The 21021-nt window shown below is 40.7% G+C and overlaps 1 protein-coding gene across 1 annotated transcript in view; it reads right to left on the reverse strand.

The window, feature by feature from the left end:
* RNF11 (ring finger protein 11) overlaps window positions 1-19790 on the reverse strand; it is a 76424-nt gene extending 56634 nt beyond the window's left edge. Inside the window, exon 1 of the mRNA XM_044002421.1 lies at window positions 19370-19790. Within this exon, the coding sequence (XP_043858356.1) occupies window positions 19370-19492 (123 nt within the window). The 5' untranslated portion in view covers window positions 19493-19790. The remainder of the gene's footprint in view (window positions 1-19369) is intronic.
* Window positions 19791-21021: the final 1231 nt, after the last annotated feature.

Consider the following 21021-nt stretch of genomic DNA (forward strand, 5'->3'; position numbering starts at 1 on the left):
TCTCAGGTTTTTTCATTTTTATTTCTTTCCCTCTTTTAAAAAACTCATCATAATATAATTAGATCAATTACTTTGATTTACACAGTACTATTCTCACAACTACTTTGTTAGATAGGAACTGCAAGTATTTTCCAATACTTTTTTCTTTTTCAATTTAAACAAATTCAGAAAGTTTAAGCTGCTTGCCTGTAGTTGTAACTAGGAAATGTCAGATCTTGAAAGAGGACTTAGAAATCTTCTAGTCTCATTCCTCCATTTTATAGATGAGGAGACTGATTTCAGCAGGCTGAACCTTATTGCCCCTAACATAGAGTTCCTCAAATACTTGGCAAACAAGGTTATTTGTGTTTGTGTCTTATCCCTCTAGAATCAACCAACACAGAATCTATTTCTTATCCAGCATTTAGGTCTTCCCCAACAACCTAGCTCAGTGCTCTTCACAAAGGAGGTTAATTTTGTTGACCAAATGAATGACTAGCACAGAGCCTCGAACAAAATAAGTAAGTACCCAACAAATACAGACAAAAAATACAATGTTCTTGCAGGTAGGTACATTTGATATCATCTAACTGATTCTCTATCATTATCTAATTAATAACAATGAACACTTACTGCTTTAAACTCTTTTAAAAGTGCTTTACCTCCATGATCACATTTGAACCTTAAAAATCAACCTGAAAGATTAGCCAGGATAGGTATTATTATCCCCATTTTAAAGATGAGGAAACTGAAGCACTGAGAAATTAAATGACTTGCCCTTGGTCACATAACTATTAAGTGCCAAAGGTGGGGTTTGAATCCAGGTCTTTCTGACATCACTCCCATCACTATCCAGCACACCGTCCTGAGACTACAATTTAATAAACAAATCTGCTTTAGGGGCTGCCAGCTTAACCACTGGCTCCTCTGGGGTTACGAACTCAAGTGATTTATAAGTAAACTGCTGAAAGATCTGCCTATGGCCAGTGCTTCTGACACCTTCAGTAACATATCCTATCTATACCCAATGAGACTTTGTTTTAAAAGATGCAGATCTTAAAGTACCCTATAAATGTGAGCTACCTAACAATTTTTTAAAGTTCTATTTTTGTTGAGCCTTATGTCCCACAAGAAAATCTTCAATCACAAATAGTTAGTCCTAGATCTGTTCTATAATCTTAACCAACTCATATGACAGAAAATGAAAGTGACAAATGTTGGAAGGGATGTGGAAAAATTGGGACATTAATGGACTGTTGGTGGAGGTGTGAATTGATACAAACATTCTAAATTTGGAACTATGCTCAAAGGGCTATAAAACCACACATATCGTTTGACACAGGAACACCACTACTAGGTCTATATCCCAAAGAGCTTGGGGGGGGGGGTGTGCAATGAGGGTTAAATGACTTGCCCAAGGTCACACAGCTAGTGAGTATCAAGTGTCTGAGGCCGGATTTGAACTCAGGACCTTCTGAATCCAGGGCCAGTGCTTTATTCACTGTGCCACCTAGCTACTCCCCCCTCCCCCCACCAAAAGATTTTTTTAAAAGGGGAGGAGGACCTATTTATATAAAAATATTTATAGTTGGTCTTTTTGTGGTGGCAAAGAACTGAAAATTGAAAGGATGCCCATTAACTGGGGAATGGCTAAACAAGTTGTGGAATATGGATTATAATATACTACTGTACTATGAGAAATGATGAGAGCTATCTATTCCCATATGAAAAAATGCTCTAAATCACTATTGATTAGAGAGATGCAAATTAAAACAACTCTGAGGTACCACCTGACACCTATCAGATTGGCTAAAATGACAAAAAAGGAAAATAACAAATGTTGGAGAAGCTGTGGGAAAATTGGAACACTAATGCATTGTTGGTGGAGCTGTGAACCAATCCAACCATTCTGCAGAGCAATTTGGAATTATGCCCAAAGGGCGATAAAGCTGTCCATACCCTTTGACCCAGCAATACCACTTTTGGGTCTTTTTCCCAAAGAGATCATGGAAAGGGGAAAGGGACCCACATGTACAAAAATATTTATAGCTGCTCTTTATGTGGTAGCAAGGAATTGGAAGTTGAGGGGATGCCAATCAATTGGGGAATGGCTGGACAAGTTATGGTATATGAATACAATGGAATACTATTGTGCTGTAAGAAATGATGAGCAGGAGTTCAGAGAAACCTGGAGGGTCTTGCGTGGGCTGATGATGAGTGAGATGAGCAGAACCAGAAGAACAATGTACACAGTATCATCAACATTGAGTGTTGATCTACTGTGATGGACTATATTCTTCTCACCAATGCAACGGTACAGAAGAGTTCCAGGGAACTCATGATAGAAGAGGATCTCCAAATCCAAGAAAAAAAACAAAACAAAACAAAAACTGTGCAGTATAGATGCTGAATGAATCATACTATTTCTTTTGTTTTTGGTGTTGTTTTTTCTATTTTGAGGTTTTTCATCATTGCTCTGATTTTTCTCTTATAACATGACTAATGCAGAAATAGGATTAATGTTATGTATGTGTATATGTATGTGTGTATATATATATATATATATATATATATATATATATATATATATATATATATATATATATATATATATATAAAACCTATATCAGATTACCTGCTGTCTAAGGGAGGGAGGAGGGAGGGAGAAAAATCTGAAATTGGAAAGCTTGTATAAACAAAAGTTGAGAACTATTTTTACATGTAACAGGGGAAATTAATTAAATAATTAATTAATTAAAAAAAAAGAAAAGAAAAGAAATGAGGATGCTTTCAGAAAAACCTGGACTTATACAAACTGTTATGTGAATTGAGCAGAACCAGGACATTGTACACAGTAATAGCAAGGATTAACTGTGAATGACTTAGTTATTCTCAGAGATACTGAACCAAGACAATTCCAAAGGACTCGTGATGAAAAATGCTATCTACCTCCAGAGAAGGAACTGGTAGAATCTGAATGTAGATTGAAGCATACTATTTTTCACTCTTTACTTTTTTTCGTGTTTTTTTCTTCTCCCCCTTCAAATGGATGTGAAAACTTGCTTATATAAGCAACTGTAAAGAAAAATAAAACATTTTTTAATGTTTTAGCCAACCCTTAATACACTCTAGCAGTAACATAGCAATGCTTGTCCCAATGAAGAAGTTGCAGTCCTTCAAAAGGAGCACCACAAGGATAAGGAATCAGCAAACTGAAGAGGAGGGAATGCCGACTCCCCAACACTGAGCTGACTCCAGGCTTCGAATCCTCTTTGCTGCCTTACTCCCTGAGATTTGGTCATTCATGAGCTCTTGACTTGGCAGGGCTCCCCATTTACTCTCACAGATGATGGCTCCCCCCAAGCCTTCTCTTCTAAGAGAGTTCCTTCCCAGAGACAGTTTGGCACTCAAAGGAAGGAGCACAGACATGAGACCCAGAGAGTGCAGAGTGACCCCTGTGTCAGCCCAGCTGTGTGGCCATGGATGAATTACATTTCGTTCCACTGGGCCTCTGATTTCTTGGGGAGTAAGAGGAACATCCCAGGTCTGGTGTGACCAAATGGTCTCATTTATTATTTTTTTTTTTAGTGAGGCAATTGGGGTTAAGTGACTTGCCCAGGGTCACACAGCTAGTAAGTGTTAAGTGTCTGAGGCTGGATTTGAACTCAGGTACTCCTGAATCCAGGGCCAGTGCTCTATCCACTGTGCCACCTAGCTGCCCCCTCATTTATTTTTTAATGGAAAAAGAAGGGGGCCTTCAAACTATTGGCTAATGAACTTGAATTGATTTTTAGTATATTATTGAAGGGATGAGTGAACATTCAGAAAGAAAAGGAAAAGTCCACATGGCTTCTCAGGAACAGATCATGGAAGATTCGCCTGTTTAATTTACTTTTGACAGGGTCACTAAACTGACAGAGTACTGAAAATCTACAGTCTACCTTGAGCTCAGCAAGACAATCTGTTTCTTTGGCTATTATCAGGACAAAACAGAGATGTAGGCTACACAGTAGCAGAATTAGGTAAATATGAAACTGGTTGAATGGCTGAACTCATACTCATTAATGATGTGATATCCAACTGGAAGGTCTCCAGTGGTCTACCCTAAGAATCTAAACTTGGCCCAGTGCCATTTAATATTTTTATCAATGACTTGAATAAACTTGGACAGATGGCATGCCTATAAAGCTAGGAGGTATAACTAACTAACACACTGGACAAGAGGGTCAGGAGCCAGAAAGATTATAACAGAACACTGGAACAAATCAAAGATGAAATTAATCAAAATAATTGTAAAATCAGAATTAAATCCTCCATCATACATTCAACAAATAGCCCTCTAGCATCTGCTCAAAGATTTTGGGGGAATGTGGGTGGGGGTATGGAGGACACCACTTCCCAAAGCAATCCATCTCAGTTAATGATCAACAGATATTTACTGAGTACCTACTATGAGCCAGCCACTATGCACTGAGGATATAAAAAAAGGCAAAAGACAGTCCTTGCCTTCAAGAAGCACACAATCTAATGAGGGAGACAACAAGCAAACAAATCATGTATAAGCAAGCTATATACAAGTTAAACAGGAAAAAAATTATAAGAGGGAAGGCACAACAATTTAAGAGAAATTGGGAAGTACTTCCAGTAGAAGATTGGGATTTTAGCTGGGACTTAAAAGCAGCAAGGAAGCAGGGATGAGGAGATAGAATATTCTAAGCATGGGGTACAGCCAGAGAAAATGGCTGGAGCTAAGAAATGGAGTGTCTTATTCCCGGAACAGTCAGGAGGCCAGAGTCACTGGTTCAAATAGTAAATGGCAGGTTAAGGTAGAAGGAGACTAGGTTATGAAGAGCTTAAATGCCAAATAGAGGGCTTTGTATTTGGTCTTGGAGACGACAGGGAGTCACTGAAGTGTACTGAGGGGAGGGCGAGATGGTCAGACCCTGTGGTGGCTGAATAGAAATAGTGTGGAGTGGAGTGGAGAGAGGCTTGAGGTAGGCAGACCTGCAAGCAGGCTATTCCAATAGTCCAGGTGTGAAGTGATGAAGGCTTGAAATCAACAGGCCTCAGCAATAGATTGGATGAGGGAGATAAGTGATAATGAGGAGTCTAGGGCAACCCCTGGTTGTGAGCCTGAGGGACTGGGAGAATGGTGTCATCCTCTACAGTAACAGGGAAATTAGGAGGTGGAGAGGGCTTAAGGGGAAAGATAATGAGTTCCATTTTGAAGTTTAAGATGTCTACTGAACATCCAGTTGGAGATGTCTGAAAGGCAGTTGGAGATGCAAGACTGAAGGTAAACAGAGAAGCTCAGGAAGGATAGGCAGACTTGAGAATTGGCAGCGTGGAGATGGTAATTCCTAACGGTTGGCAAGTTTTTCCTATATGAACAGGCCATTTTGCAAATGCCATCCATCATCCCTAGTTCTGTCCTCTGAAACAAGGTTGAACAAGTACAATTACCCTATCACATGAGACCCAAATACTTGCCTTTTACTATGAAGTTATTTAACTTTTATGAGCCTCAATTTGTTCATCTCAGAAATGGGGATAATGCCATCTATAGAATCTACCTGAAAGGACCAGAAATAATGCAGATAATGTTAACATGATATATAAAACCACACATCATTATTTCCAGAGGATAACTTACAATCAAGCAACGCATTACTCTGCTCCTTTTCCTACCTAACCCCTCACATAATTCTTACCTTCCTCTACGTCCAATTCACTCTACTATCTTCCAGCTGGAAACACTCCATTGAAACTGGGCTCTAAGACCCTCTGAGCCTTGAGACAAATCCAAGGACTTTCCCTGAGAGTTCTCACTCTTTCTCTAAACTACTTCTAATATACAGAACTCTTCTGTTTCTCTTTGCCCCCTTTCTGTTCTCATTATCAGCACTCTACTGTGCTATGTGTACAGTCTAATTGAACACTCTAAAATCATCTGATCAATCTGGGTTTTGAAATGTATAGACAGAATCCATAAAAGCTGGTTTGGAACGAAAGGAATTTTAAAGGGAAAGGAGAAGAGGGAATGGGGAAAGGAATTAGTATTTTATATAGCACCCAATATATACCAGGCACTGTGCTAAGCTCTCTACAAACATTATTTCATTTGATCTTCACAACAATCCTGAGAGGTAGGTGCTATTTTAATCCACATTTTAGAGTTGAGGAAACTGAGGCAAAGAGAAGTGATGTGCCCAGGGTCACAGAGTGTCTGAAGCCAAATTCGAACTCAATTCATCCCGAATCCAGGTCAAGAGCTCTATCCATTGTGCCACTTAGCTGCCATCTCTGCAGTAAAATAAAGGAAATTAAGACTTTTCCATGCAGAAAAAAGAGCCTTTGACACATATTATTTCATATTCAATATTACAGAGGGAAACTTAATGCCAGTACCAACATTTTTTTCAGAAAATCCCCACTCTCACAGACTCCAGAAACCCAAGATTCCATTAAAAAATTCGTTTAATTGTTCCACATACATATTTAAGCCTTGTCTCCTCCAAAATTTATGGGTAAAACCATGTCTTCTTTCCTTCTTTGTATCTATCTTACACCAAACAAATACCTGCTGACTGAGATGAAGCCTCTAGGAACCTGGGATCTCGAGTTATCACTGTTGTTCTACACCTTCTGCCTTTGGGAAAGATGAATATCTGCTTTTTCCTTTTCAGAATTCATGATTATATACTGTCAAAGATGCACTGTTAATCACTGTGGTCTTGTCTGAAGACCTCATCTTGCTGAAAACAGCTTTGCTGTGCAATACCAAGAGCAGCTTTCTGCAACAACAAAGTAGATAGATGTAGCTGGAAGTCCATTTGCTCTGCCTCACGCTGCTCCAATACCTTCCTTATATTATTATATGCCCTCCTGAGGCCCCTAGCCACGTTAAGTACCAACATAATTATCTCCCTAGCCCAAAGACTTGGCTCCTTAATTAAAAGTTTCACCTTGAAGGACATTCTCAGGTTATCTAAAATAAGGAGGCTTTGCATAAAGCCTATCATGAAACATTTATTAAAGCTGTCTCCCCAAGTAAGGCCCAATAATAATACTCACATTTATATAGGAATTTAAGGTTTATGAAGTAGTTTCCTCACTTTGGTAAGGTAAATGGTAAAAATATTAATATCCTCTTTGTGGGAGAGGGAGGAGGAAGTCCTCCACAGCTTCATTGTGGACTTGTGATTTTATTAGTGTAGGTCAATGATTCCCAACATTCATTGTTTCTCAAACCACTCTCAGTAATAAAAAAATGTTTTCTGAACCTAGAGAGTAACTTCATATACTACTCATAATAACTTTTAGATTCACTGAGTGCTTAAAATAACTACAGAAACTTTTCTAAAAAAATTAAATCCATTCTAAACTAAAATTAATATCATACAATTATAAAATATAAAATTTTATTCTACCTATAATTATGAAAACTGAATACAAAAGTATAAACTAATTATAATTATGAAAAACTCTGTCCAAATTAAAAGTAATCTAGCAAGATTTCATATGCTTATTTCATGTAAAATTTCTTATTTTATGTTTTTGTTCAATTGTGTGTGGTGTGTATGTGTGTGTGTAGGGCAATGAGAGTTAAGTGATTTGCCCAGGGTCACACCATTAGTAAGTATCAAGTGTTGGAGGTCGAATTTGAACTCAGGTCCTCCTGAATCCAGGGCCCATGCTTTATCCACTTCACTGCTTAGCTGCCCCTTTCATTCAATTTTTTTTTTAAAGTGAGGCAGTTGGGGTTAAGTGACTTGCCCAGGGTCACACAGCTAGTAACTGTTAAGTGTCTGAGGCTGGATTTGAACTCAGGTACTCCTGAGTCCAGGGCCGGTGCTCTATCCACTGCGCCATCTAGCTGCCCCTTTCATTCAATTTTTAATGAAATAAAGGTGGAAGTTAGAAGATGTTTGATATAATATAATCATATATAAACTTAACTTTAATATTAGATTTTATTTGAACAAAGGTTTTCAATATTTGCCTCAGACCAGGCAAAGGCAATCTTAAAACTTGTTCTGCATGGTATTTAATTCTTTATTTTGATTTAAAACAAGAATAAAGAGAAAATTTTGCTCAAAGAAATGCAAGGTGGAAAATAGAATTTTACATGCTTTCTTGATAAGAGATAAATTCATTAAAAAATTTTAGCCACTTAACCAAATCATAAAAATGAATAGCTAGTTAAGATACAAAATATTTTTCTACTTATTATTCTGCTACTTTTTTTACCTTTATTTTACTTTATTACTCTGTATTTATTAAGCAATAAATGTACTTCAAGTACAGTTGCATATACAGCTTGTTTCTAATGATGTTCATGTATAAATTAACCTTGGTAAGGAAAAGAATCTCTTCAGCATGAATTTCTTCTCTTCTACTACTGACACAATGGGTACACTCTCACTGAAATTATTGACCAGTGCTGTCAACTGGTCCATTTGAAAATCCAACATAGAGAATAGTGACATAAGCAGATGATAAATTTAAACTAGTAAACAGCTTTAATATTGCAATGCTTTCAAGATGGTTTATAAAGTGCATGTCCAACCACCATAATTTTCAAACAACCTGACATTTGTGCTGCAAAAACAGAAATATTCATAACATATTTGGTCATATGAGGTACAATTAAACAGTAACAGAACAGAATAAGGGCACTACTCTAGTAAGTGTACAGAACACAAATGAAGGTAGGTGCATACATGTGACAATTCACTGGAAATCCATCTGCACTTTAATGTCAATCTTTGTGTTGGTTTGGAAACAATTTGATGACAAGTTGAGAAACCACAAAAAATATATTATGCTTAGAATCGATTTAATGTAATCACTGCACAAACACTAAAATCATTGTGCACATAATCATGACAACTTTGACTCGATGCAGAAACCTACAACACTTCAAAACACATGCTTGCTGTCACAGAGGAAAAATATATATGTAACATAGCTAGGCAAATGTTTACTAAAAAATTTTTAGTGAAAATCCCTTAGACCACCTAATGTAGGTAAATCTCACAATGGCAACACCCTCTGCAAATGCATATAAGCGCTTTAAGATATTTTTATTATGAACTAATAATAATCAATAACATATCTATAACACCTTAAGGCTTGCTAAGTGCTTTACATAAATTATCTCATTTTATGATCACAACAAAAGAAGAGGTAGTAGCTATTATTGCTCCTATTTTACTGGTGAGGAAACTGTAGCAGATAGTGATTAAATGACTTGCCCAAGGTCACACAGGTGTAAGTATCAGAGACAGGATTCTAAATTAATTTTTCCCAACTCCAGGTCTAATACTCTTATCCACAGGCCACATGGTTGCCCCAAATCATCAGCCAACATGAAGAGTTCCATACACAGATGGTCAGAAAATAGGGCTTGTATATGAACTGCAAAAATGCACTAAAAAGGGGCAGCTAGGTGGCGCAGTGGATAAAGCATCGGCCTTGGATTCAGGAGTACCTGAGTTCAAATCCAGCCTCAGACACTTGACACTTATTAGCTGTATGACCCTGGGCAAGTCACTTAACCCCCATTGCCTCACCCCCCCCCAAAAAAAAGGCACTAAAAAGCCTAACATTTATAGGCTTGCCTAGGTCACAGAGAGGTTTAATGAATTGGCCGTGGTCACATAACCACTATGTATAAGACACAACTCAAAGCTTCTAACTCCAAAGCTGATTTCTCTACCTCAATTCCTTAGAGTATGCCATTTCTCATCTATAATTTATAATGCAAATTGAACCTCAGAGGTTAAGCTATATCACCACGATAAAATTTGAACCTAGTTTCTCCTAACTCCAATTCCAGGACTCAATTCACTACATGTGTTACTTCTCCAAAAACTCATGAAGTGAAGTTCAATAAGGTTTACCTTGGCCTCAAGAAGAGAGGAGACTATATTTCTAGTCAATCTCCTCTTACTTATCGCAGAAGCAGATAGGTGGCAAAGTGGACAAAGTACTAACTTGGAGCCAGGCAGTGGTCTGACCTTAGGCAAAGTCATTTAACCTGTCTCTCTGAGGTTTCTATAAAATGGGGATAATATTTAACACCTAACCTCCCATTCATGAGGTACTTTACAAACCATAAAATGCTACATAATTGCTAAATGATAGCAGCAGCAGCAGTTGCTGCTTCTTCTTCATTATTATGTTTAATCCCTTCCTGATACTCTACTCCAGTCAAATTAGCCTACACACCAAACACTGTAGAGCCCAGTGCTACTCTCACTCCCCGCCCCACCTCTGTATGAACATATTATTTTCATTAGGTCCCTTCCTATTTGATTGCTACATTTTAAGACATCCAGAACTCTCCCATTTGGTTTCATTTCAAATCCTGTGTTTTCCGACCTATGTAACTTTGTTCACAATTATGACTCTAGTTTCATTTCTATCCCACCTTTTCCAGACTACCTTTCACCATTTCCTATCCTCTCACTTATCTTTTAATCTTTCCTTATCTACTGCCAGCTTCCCAAAACAACCTATAAACATGTTTGTGCCTCCCTTATCCTCAAAAAACCCTCACTTGATCCTTCCAAACCCACTATCATTCCATATATCTCCCCCTTTTGGGTTACTAAACTTAACAATAGATGTCTACACTTCTTTTCCTCTCACTCAAATCCACTCTTTACAGTTTGGCTTCTGACCAATGATCTCTTAACTGCCAAATATAATAGCTTCTTATCAATCCTCTTTCTTCCTGAACTCTGGAGCTTAAGACATTGTTGATCAATCCTCTTCTCTCTAGGTTTTCATGACACCACTTTAGCCTGGTTCTTCTCCTACCTATCTGACCACTCCTTCTCAGTCTCATTTGCTAGATCTTTATCCAGGTCACACCTTCTCAGGCTAGGTGTTCCTCAAGGCTTGTCTTGGGCCTGTACTGGTCTCTGTCCTGTTCTCTCTTCCCACTAAACCATTTCATTTGGTAATCTCATCAGCACCCTTGGTTTCAATTATCATCTCTATTGCAAATAATTCTCAGATCTACTTAACATTTCTCCTAACCTCCAGACTCCCATTTCCAACAGCCTTTTAGACATCTTGAACCGAACAACCTATAGATAGACATGCAAAACTGAATTCACAGGGGCAGCTAGGTGGCCCAGTAGATAGAGTACCAGCCTTGGAGTCAGGAGGACCTGAGTTCAAATTTGACCTCAGACACCTGACACTAGCTATGTGACCCTGGGCAAGTCACTTAACCCCAATTGCTTCACCAAAACTGAATTCACTATTTTTCCCCCAAAACTCTCCTCCTCCCTGCTTCTGAACTTTCCTAATACTGTCCAAGGCACTATCAATCTTCCCAGTGACCCAGGCTGAGAATCTAAGTGTCATCTTCAACTCACTCTCCCTCACCTCTCTTACCCAATCTGTTGCCAAGTGCCATCAATTTTACCTTCATAACATCTCTTGTATGTTTGCTGCTCTCTTCTGACACTACCACCAGCCTGGTGGGCACCTATCACTTCATCCCTGGACTACTGCAATTGACTACTGGTTGGTCCCCTGGCCTCAAGTTTCTCCTCACTCCAATCCATCCTCCACTCGGTCAATTCATCTTTCTAAAGAACAGATCTGACTATCCTCCCTTCCCCTGCCCCAATCCTATTCAATAAACTCTTCTAATGGCTTCCTATCACCCCAGGATCAAATATAAAATCTTCTGTTTGGCATTCAAAGTCCTTCACAACCTATCCCCTTCCTAGCCTTCCAGTCTTCTCACATTTCACTATATGACATTCTGGCTTTTTTGCTGTTCCTTGCAACAGGACTTTATTTCCCAATTCTGTGAATTTTCTTTAAAAAATTTTTATTTTATTTTCAGTCCCAAATCTCTCCTTCCCTCAGCCACTACCCTACCCATCGCAATGGCAAACCTATTTTATATGTTTATATATAAATATGTATATATACGTGTATATACACATATATTCATGCAAAATATATTTTCACACCAACTGTGTTTAAAAAGAAAAAATATGCTTCATTCTGCACTCTGAGTCCATCAATTCTCTCTCTGGAGATAGACAGCATTTTACATCATGAGTCCTTTTTCAAGTTGTAGAAAATCGTATTGATCAGAGTTACTAAATCTTTCACAACTGGTTATCTTTATAATATTGCTGTTGTGTACATTATTCTTCTGATTCTACTCACTTCACTTTGTATCATTTCAATATAAATCTTCCCAGATTTTTCTGAAACCATCTCCTTCATTATTCCTTACAGAACGATAGTATTTTATCACATTCGTACACCATAATTTGTTCAGCCAATCCCTGATTAATGGGCATCCCTTCAGTTTCTAATTCTTTGCCACCACAGAAAGAATGGCTCTAAATATTTTTGTACACGAGTCCTTTTCCTTTCTTTCATCTCCTTGGGGAATAGACCACTAGTGGTATTCTTTAGGTCAAAGAATATGCACAACTTTATAACTTTTTGGGCATAGTTCCAAATTGTTCTCCAGAATGACTGGACTGTTCACAGCTCCACCAACAGAACATCAGTGTACCTATTTTCCCACAAATCCTTCAGCATTTGTCATTTTCCTTTTCTGTCATTTTAGACAATCTGATGGGTATGAAATTATAACTCAGAGTTGTTTTGGTTTGGATTTCTCTTATTATTAGTGACTTAAGAGTTTTTTAGTTGTTTGTCTAGCATTCTCTAAGTACACCATCATATCCATCTGCAAAAATTGTTTCCTCATCCCTATGCTTATTCTGTCAATTTCTTTTTCTTGTTGCTATAGATAGCGTTTTTAGCACAATATTAAATAATGGTGATGATGAACATCCTTCCTCCAACCCTGACCTTACTGGAAAGGCTTCTAGTTTGTCCCCATTAGATAAAGACTCCCATATCCAATCATTTCCAGAATCCTGTCCGCTCATATAGCTACCAGCCTAGTCCAGGCCCCTCATCACCCCTGGCTTACACTATCACAACAGCCTCCTAATTGGTTTCCAAGCATCTAGTCCTTCAGCATCCCCTCCATTCTCCAATACAATTGCCAAAGTGATATTTCTAAGGCCCAGGATTGACCATGTCTGGCTCCTGGCTCTCTCCAGCTTCTAGGATTAAATACAAACTCATCTGTTTGGCATTTAAAGCCACTCACAATCTCTCTCTGAACTATCTTTCCAGACTAATTATCCATTCTTCATCCCAGCCAAACTGGAATTTGTTGTTGATTGCCTGTATGTGATATTTCTTCCCGTCTCCAAGCCTTTTCATTTCACAGTCCCCTAAGGCTGAAATGCTCTCCCCCCCTCACACCCTTGCTTCCTAGAGTCTTTAGATCCCTTTAAGGGCCAGATCAGCTCTTCCTACAATAGACAATAAACACTTCCTACAAAAGATCTTTTCTGCTTCCCCCACACTGGAGTCCTCCCCTCTTCATCATAATTATTTCGTATACATTTCATACTTATCTGGGTGCACATTATATTTCTACCAGTCAGAAAGTATGTTCTTTGATGGGCTATCATACTGGGTTGGTCTTTTCATCTCTGGCCCTTCAAACAATACCAGACTATAATAAGCACTTAATAAATGCTGGTTAAATTGAAGTAAACTCAGGCCCTTGAGCAGCAAACAACTCTCTGTTCTTCCTTCCTGGTACCCTCTGGTTAGGGCTAAAACTGCACCCAGACATACCTTAGAGAGAAAAGGCATCCTTACCAATCAAAAATCAAAGGAGTGACAGGAAATGAAAGCAATCTTGTTTTAATATAACTGCAATAGACAGTAACAATCCACTTATCCAGAAATTGGGCTTTCAACCACCTCACTCATCCAGAACACAGCTACAAATCCAGTAGTAATTTGGGAAAGGTCTGAAACAACAGGCTATCACAAAAGCCCATAAGACTTTGGTCTATGCTTTTTGCCCAAACGAATGTGTGTAAAATCTGGCATTATATTAGAAACAGGATGATACACTGACAGTAGCACTGAAGAGGCACAACTATTAACAATCATAGGGTTTTTCAAGCTCAGCAATCTCAACTCTTCTCCCTCCCCCCCCCCCATTCCTTTAGCAACAGGGGCAAAATAGTGTCTATGGGCATCATTGTATTGCTCAGAGTACAATAACAAAAATTCATTATGAACACACAGTGTCAAACAATATGGCTGAACTATTATGTATAAGGCACTATGGTAAGTAAACAATGTATGTTTTTTTTGGGGGGGGGGGGAAGAGGGTAGAGAAAAGCAGAAGACCTAGTGGAATAGATAAGAGATAAACCAAACCAGGAAGTACAAGAGTGTCAAATGAATAGGAGCCAATAAGTGCTGTTAGAATAAAGATGAGGGGAAGGTTTCATAGTGGAGAGTCGGTTGTTTTGAAGAAGTAGTAGTCTTATAACAGGTAGCAAAGGAAGTAGCAGGTATTCTGAACATGAGAAACATTAAGAAAAAGTTGAATGAAGTAGGTTCAGTCTCCTGTTTAATTAGTATGGAAAGGTTTAATATACTTAAGATCTAACAAAAACAGTTAAAATGAAACTGACTAAAGGGGTAAATTTCAGTTGGTTGGATTTTTCACTTATAGGGAATTCATCATTCCCGAAATATGCTAGCAAAAGGAGACCCTGTATTACTACAAAAGGAGTCCCTGTATTACTACTTAAGTATTGAATAATCATAACCTTAATAAAAATATGCATGCTTATTGGATACATTAGAGATCTGAAAGGGGAAAAGATTACCTTCAAAAACTTCTGCAGTGCAGAGATATTTTTTAAAATATCCTTGAAGAAGGCTGAAAGAAGTCATAGTTTAAAACATTCAAAATGTGATATTTTGTTATTTATAATCCTATTTTTCTTTTACATTATTAATATTTTATGGAAACCAACCTAAAGATCAAATCTCAATTGTATTCTCATACATTTTCCCAAAATTTGAATGTTTTGGGTTATATAATTACACTTACTGTCTTTTATTCCTTTTCCCCTAAGACCTTGTTTCTATAGACAATTTTATCCTAAAGAAAATTACTAAAAACATGAAAGGATCAGATGAACTCTCCTTTGGTAGAATGGAAAGAGCATTTTGTGCTCCAGAGTCCAAAGACCTGAGTTTAAATCCTGCCTGCTGCTAACTGTGTGACCCTGGACAAGTCACTTCACCTCTATGGACCTCAGTTTCCTCATCTACAGAATAAGCACATTAGGCTGGATGGCCTGAGTCCTCTTTCTGCCTCTAGATGTATGACCCTTATTTTTTAAAATAGCTTTAATTTTTTTTTCTGTGGGGGGGGGGTGGGAAGATGCTGCTAAATATAGTTTTTAAAAGTCTTAAATTGTACTTCATTACTGAAACCTAATACTTAAATCTAGTGAATGATGGACCATTCATTATCTGAACAGTTTTTAAACCAATTTTTTTTCTTCTCCCACCATTTTATGAACAATGCAGATTTTAAAACAAACAACAACAAAAAACCTTCCCTCTGACATGCCAAAAGAAAAGCTTCAATTTTTTTTTTTTACCCAAGTCATATTAAGAAAGAGATAGTATGGCATTGGAATTGGAGTTAGGAAAATGTGTAACACTTACTAGCCTTGTAACTGTGGACAATCTCCCTAAATATTATAAAACAAATATGGTCTCCTAGGTTGAAAGGATTATAGCTCTTTTACAAATCACAAGATGTTTAACATTTATTTTTATTCTTTAAGAAAAACAGATTGTGCAGAAATAGGATTAATGTTATCATGTGTATATATATGTATGTGTATATATCTATATCTATATGTATATGTTTAGAGATATATAGATATAACCTATATCAGATTACCTGCTGTCTAGGGGAGGGGGGAGGGAGGAGAGGGAGGGAGAAAAATCTGAAATTGTAAAGCATGTATAAACAAAAGTTGAGAACTATCTTTACATGTAACGGAAAAAATAAAATACCTTATACATAAAAAAAAAACAGATTGAAGAACAAATGGCAATGTTGTGATTGAACATAAATTCAAAATTCTACTCCCCAAAGTCTTTATCTTCATTAAAGGGCATGATATGGCTGGGTAGCAAAAACATAAGAGAATTTCTATTTCTAATATACTTCTATCTACACCACAATCTTACATGAACACAAACCAGTCAGAGAATGATTTTTAGCAAATCTTAAATTATTGTAATGTTGCAAAACACAAATAGGCAGATTGTAAGTGTACGCATGCAAATGCTCCAAGCACCATTCATTCCTTGATAAATATTCATTAGCAAGCTCTCATCCGGGCGACTGGGTGCAACAAACCTTCCTGGAAATGCTTTCTTCCTTCAACTGATCTCATTGCACTTAATATTTTTACCAAGACTAAAATATGAAATGAAATAGAATCTCTGTTTAAATGTTCAGTCTCTCCCTACTAGACTGTACAAGCTCCTAGCAGAGAGGAGATTCTTATTCACTATTACAATGGTGAAATAAATGTTTGTCAAATGAATGCAAGATGTCTTGAGGGTAGGGAGAAGGGATGGGGCAGTTGTAGGTTTAAATATTTAGGGTAAAATTGTCTATACAAACAGGGTCTGAGGAAAAAAGGAATAAAACACTGTAAATGTAATTAGATGACCCCAAACATTCAAATTTGGGGAAAATGCACGAGAATACAATTGAGATTTGATCTTTAGGCTGGTTTCCACAAAATATTAATGATGTAATAGAAAAATAGCATAGTAAATATAGTTTTTGTAAGGTACACAACTACATTCATCTTTAAATAGCCTACATGGCCCAGAGGCAAGAGTGCCAGATGGATCTGGAAGTCAGTGGGCCTGGGTTCCTATATTGGCTCTACCATTTAACTACTTTTGTAAAGTAGGGCAAGTCAATCACCTTCTTGGGACCTGTCTTGTTTATTCTATCCAATGAGGGGGTTGAACTAGATAACCTCTCCTAACCCTTTCTAGCTCTCAATCTATGACCCTATAATATTTACTGATTTTAAAGACCGTCCATCCTGCAAACTTAAGACAAAATGGCACAGGCTTGTTTTAAGTTGTATATGCATTAAACAATAACTATCCATATTATGTTTTGTCTCAGAGTGAGTTCAATGAAAGTAACAGGGTAAATGTTAGTAAATGTATTCTACTTGGTATACATGTAATGTACATTGTGTAACAGAAACAAAACTTAAAGGCCACATCCGAACTAATCCGTAAGGTGTAATGCCATGTTCATCTCTGTACAATTAACTACTCCCTGAAATAAAATAATTCCTACTTCATCCATCACTCATTCCTTAAGACACAACAAGCCTAAATTTAAAATTTCCTGTAGGTTTTTGGTTAATTATCTACCAATTCTTTTTTTTAAAAAGACAAAACCCTAATCTTTGCCCTAACCCTAACCCTAACAAAGGGGGAAAAAAAATCAAGAAGAATGGGTGTCTCAAATCACCTGGAATGATGAATCTGAGCAAATCTCTTTTCATTTTGGGAAAAAACACATGAACATGGCTGACAGGGGAAAGTCCTAGGCTTCAACATTTCCTAGGTATGTGAGTCATAGGTGAGCCACTAAATTTCTGAGTCTCAGTTTTCTCAAATGTAAAATGGGGATAATATCTGTATTCCTTACGTCACAGGGTTGTTGAAAGATAAGTATGGTAGGTATAACACATGTATGTTTATTTGTACAGCATTTTTTCTCTAAAAGAAGCAGTCCTCTTTTTGAAACTATGATATCAAAAAGTCTTCTAATGTTTTATATAATGGCACATGTATAACCTATGTCTGATAGCTTACTGCCTGGGAGGCAAAGGAAGGTTGGAATTTGGAACTCAAAATTTTAAATAAAAATGTTTATTTTTTAAAAAGTCTTTAAAAAAAAAGTCTTTCAGTTGACAACAGATTATCAATAGGTGGCTATCCCCTTATTGGAGGCAAGTTCTTAATGAACTCATTAGGATTTAAGCTCCTTTAGAGAATGGTGTAGTAGTGGATAGAGCCCCGGTCTTGGTCAGGAAGAGTTGCATGTTATGTGACCCTGAACCTCTGTTTTCCTCACCTCTAAAATGAGGGATTGAACTTGATGGCCCCGAATGTCCCAGCTAACTCCAAATCTGTGAGCCTGTGGCTCTGCCTTTGTCTTTCTATCCTCAGCACCTCACACATAGTAGGGCTTTAATGTCTGTTAATTATTTCCTGCTGTGACAAAGGTCAAAAGCTAAGGAAGGTGCTATTACTAATACCAAGCAAAATTTGAAGGGAGGCTTTCATGCATGGTTCAACGAAATCCTCCCTGTCTTTGGGACTCCTACTGAGTAGAATCATGAGAAATGTCACCCAAGGTCTTCATTTTCCTTAACAAAGAAGTCATCTCTAAGCCCTCAGTTCTGAAGATATCAGAAAAATCCAACACTTGGGGGGGGGCATTTAAAAGGGAAGCACACCTCAAAAACAAATCATGGAACCAACACCTGCCTAGCTTTGCTTCACTCACTGTAATTTAGAAAGAGGGACCCACTTGGGCCTAATGTCGAGAGACTTTCTCAAAGTCCTACCTTTCCTACAAAGGATGCCCAGGAAATGTAAATGCAACATTCACCTCCTCCTACCTCTGAGGCAAACAAAAACAAAACTTAGGCTTTTTCACCGTGTGAGAAAGCCACTGATTTAAACCCAGTCATGAGAAAAGAACAACCCTAGACAGTGATGTCACCACATGAATCAACAAAGGAGGCACCCGGTCCGGCCAAAAGAACTAACCTCCCTCCAGCTCAAATGAAGGGATCCCCAACTACAACCCCCCTTCACCCAACCCCCATATAGACAAAGTACTGAGGCTGTGCAATGTTTACGTTTTTAAAAGCAGGGTTAGGCCACATCAGGAGGCCTGGGCATCCTGGATTGTGACACTCGAGCCTGCTTCGCTCTCCGCTTCCTCCAAGGGGTTTTAATTCTGCACCGATAACATTCATTCTCTAACACGGAAGGGGGCCTAGATGAAGCGCCCCCTCCCCAGGTTGGGGGCCTTTTGGAAGGAAGGAAACCCAGGACGGATACAAAGGAAGGCCGACCCGGGACAGGTATTTCAAAGCGCACCCCCTCCAAAATGGGAGGGGGGCGTGGTGGGGGCTCGAGGTGTTGCACTTCCATGAAGTCATCCCGGGTTAGGTGAGGGGTGGGGGAGGAGCGAAAGTGAGGAGGGGCTCTGCAGAGGTTTCGGGAGCCTCGCTCCTCCCCTCGGCCCCGGGCCGGACCCTAGCTGGGTCAGGAGGGCCGTGATGACAGCCGGGCCCTCGGCGACCCCAACCCCTGCCACCACTCACTTCCCACCTCCCCGCACTTGGCCTCCAGCCGCCGCCTCCCTTACCTGATATGGCGGCGGCGGCTCCTGATCCGGCTCGGTGCCCTCCCCGAAGCTGGCCCGGTCCGACTGAGACTCGTGGAGCAGAGAGATGTCATCCGAGGTGGGGGACTTGAGGCAGTTCCCCATCTTCCGGGAGTGCGTGCGAGGTGGGGGTGGGGGGCGTGTGGGAGCGGAGGTGTGGAAGGGGGGCCCCTAGGGAAGCCGGCGGGGGTGCACTAGAGGGGGAGGGTCTGCAGCTGTCGCGGAGGGGGGAGGTGGCGGGGGGGTCCCGGGGCTCCGCTGCCTCCCACCCGGGGGCCGCTCTCGCTGCTCGGGCCGGGATCAAGCTGGCCGGCGGCGGCGGCTCATCCCCCTCGGCGGCCCCAGGGGGCGGCTCCGGGCTCCGGGCTCGGGCAGGGCCCCGCGGCGGCGGCCTGGCAGGGAGGCCGGGCTCGGGCTCGGGCTCGGGCTCGGGCTCGGGCTCGGGCTCCGGCTCCGGCTCCGGCTCCGGCTCCGGGCGGCGCTGGGGGCGGGGGAGGGGCCGGAGCGGCCGCGGCTGCCCCGGGGCCCCGCCCCCCGCGAGGGCGGCGGCTCAGGGCCGGGCCGGCCGAGGCCGGAGGGGGCCCGGGGCCGCCGACACGGACACCGCGGACACGGCGGGCACCGGCGCCGCCGGCCAGGCCCGCATCCTAGCCGATCCACGCGAGACCGGACGAGGCGAGGCGCCACCACAGCCGAGCGACCGCCGCCCCCTCAGCGCCGGCCGCCACAACGAGGCCCGGCGCGACGCGGCGTGGAGCGGGACCGCCCGGCGTCATGGCGTCACGCCGCTGTGCGTGTCGAGGCCCCGCCCCTCACGCAGCCCCGGGACGTTTCTGCCCTCTTCTCCCCCCCTCCCCCAGCTTCGGGGCCTCCTTCTCACCCTTCCCTCCCCCTCTCCCTCCTCCCTCCTCCTCTCCTCCTCCCACCCCTTCTTTCTTTCCCTCCCCTCCTTGTTACTTCTCTTTGCTCTCCCTCTTCCCCTCTTCTCCCTTCTCTCGTTCCTCCTTGCTTCCCTCTCCCTTCCCCCTCTCCTTTCTCTCCTCTCACTCCTCTTCTTTGCCCTCCATCCCTCTCCTCCTTCCCTTCCCCTCATTCCCCTTCCTCTCCTCCTTCCCTTCCCCTGCTCCCTCCTGGGCTCCCCTCTCTCCTCCCTTTCCCTCCTCTCCCTCTCCTCACTGTCTTTCCCTATTCCTTGTTTCTTCTCCCTTCCTTACCTTTCTGCCGCCCCTCCTCTGTCCCATCTCCTAGACTTTCCTCCCTCACTTCTCTTCCTTGCACCACCTTCCAACTCTACTCCTTCCTTCTCAGCTCTCCTCTCCCCCTGTCTTTCCCCATCTCCTGTCACTTCTCTTCCAGCTTCTCTCCCTAGCTCCCTTAATTTCCACATTTTCTTCCTCTTCCCACCTCTTCCTCTTCTTTCCATCAGTGTGCACCCAACCCTTCAGCCTAAAGGAGGCAAGAACGTGCTCCTCTGAGAGAAGCCTTTGGTTTAGTGGACTGAGAGTTGGTCTCTGAGCCAGGAAGATCTGGGCTCAGGATCCACTTTGAACATCTGCTGCCTAAGTAATCCTGGGCAAATCATTTGACTTGTCTGGGCCTTGCTGGGACCTCTAGGACTGTAACTGACAGAGCAT

The sequence above is a fragment of the Dromiciops gliroides genome, chromosome 4 (genome assembly GCF_019393635.1).
Source record: "Dromiciops gliroides isolate mDroGli1 chromosome 4, mDroGli1.pri, whole genome shotgun sequence".
NCBI lineage: Eukaryota > Metazoa > Chordata > Mammalia > Microbiotheria > Microbiotheriidae > Dromiciops > Dromiciops gliroides.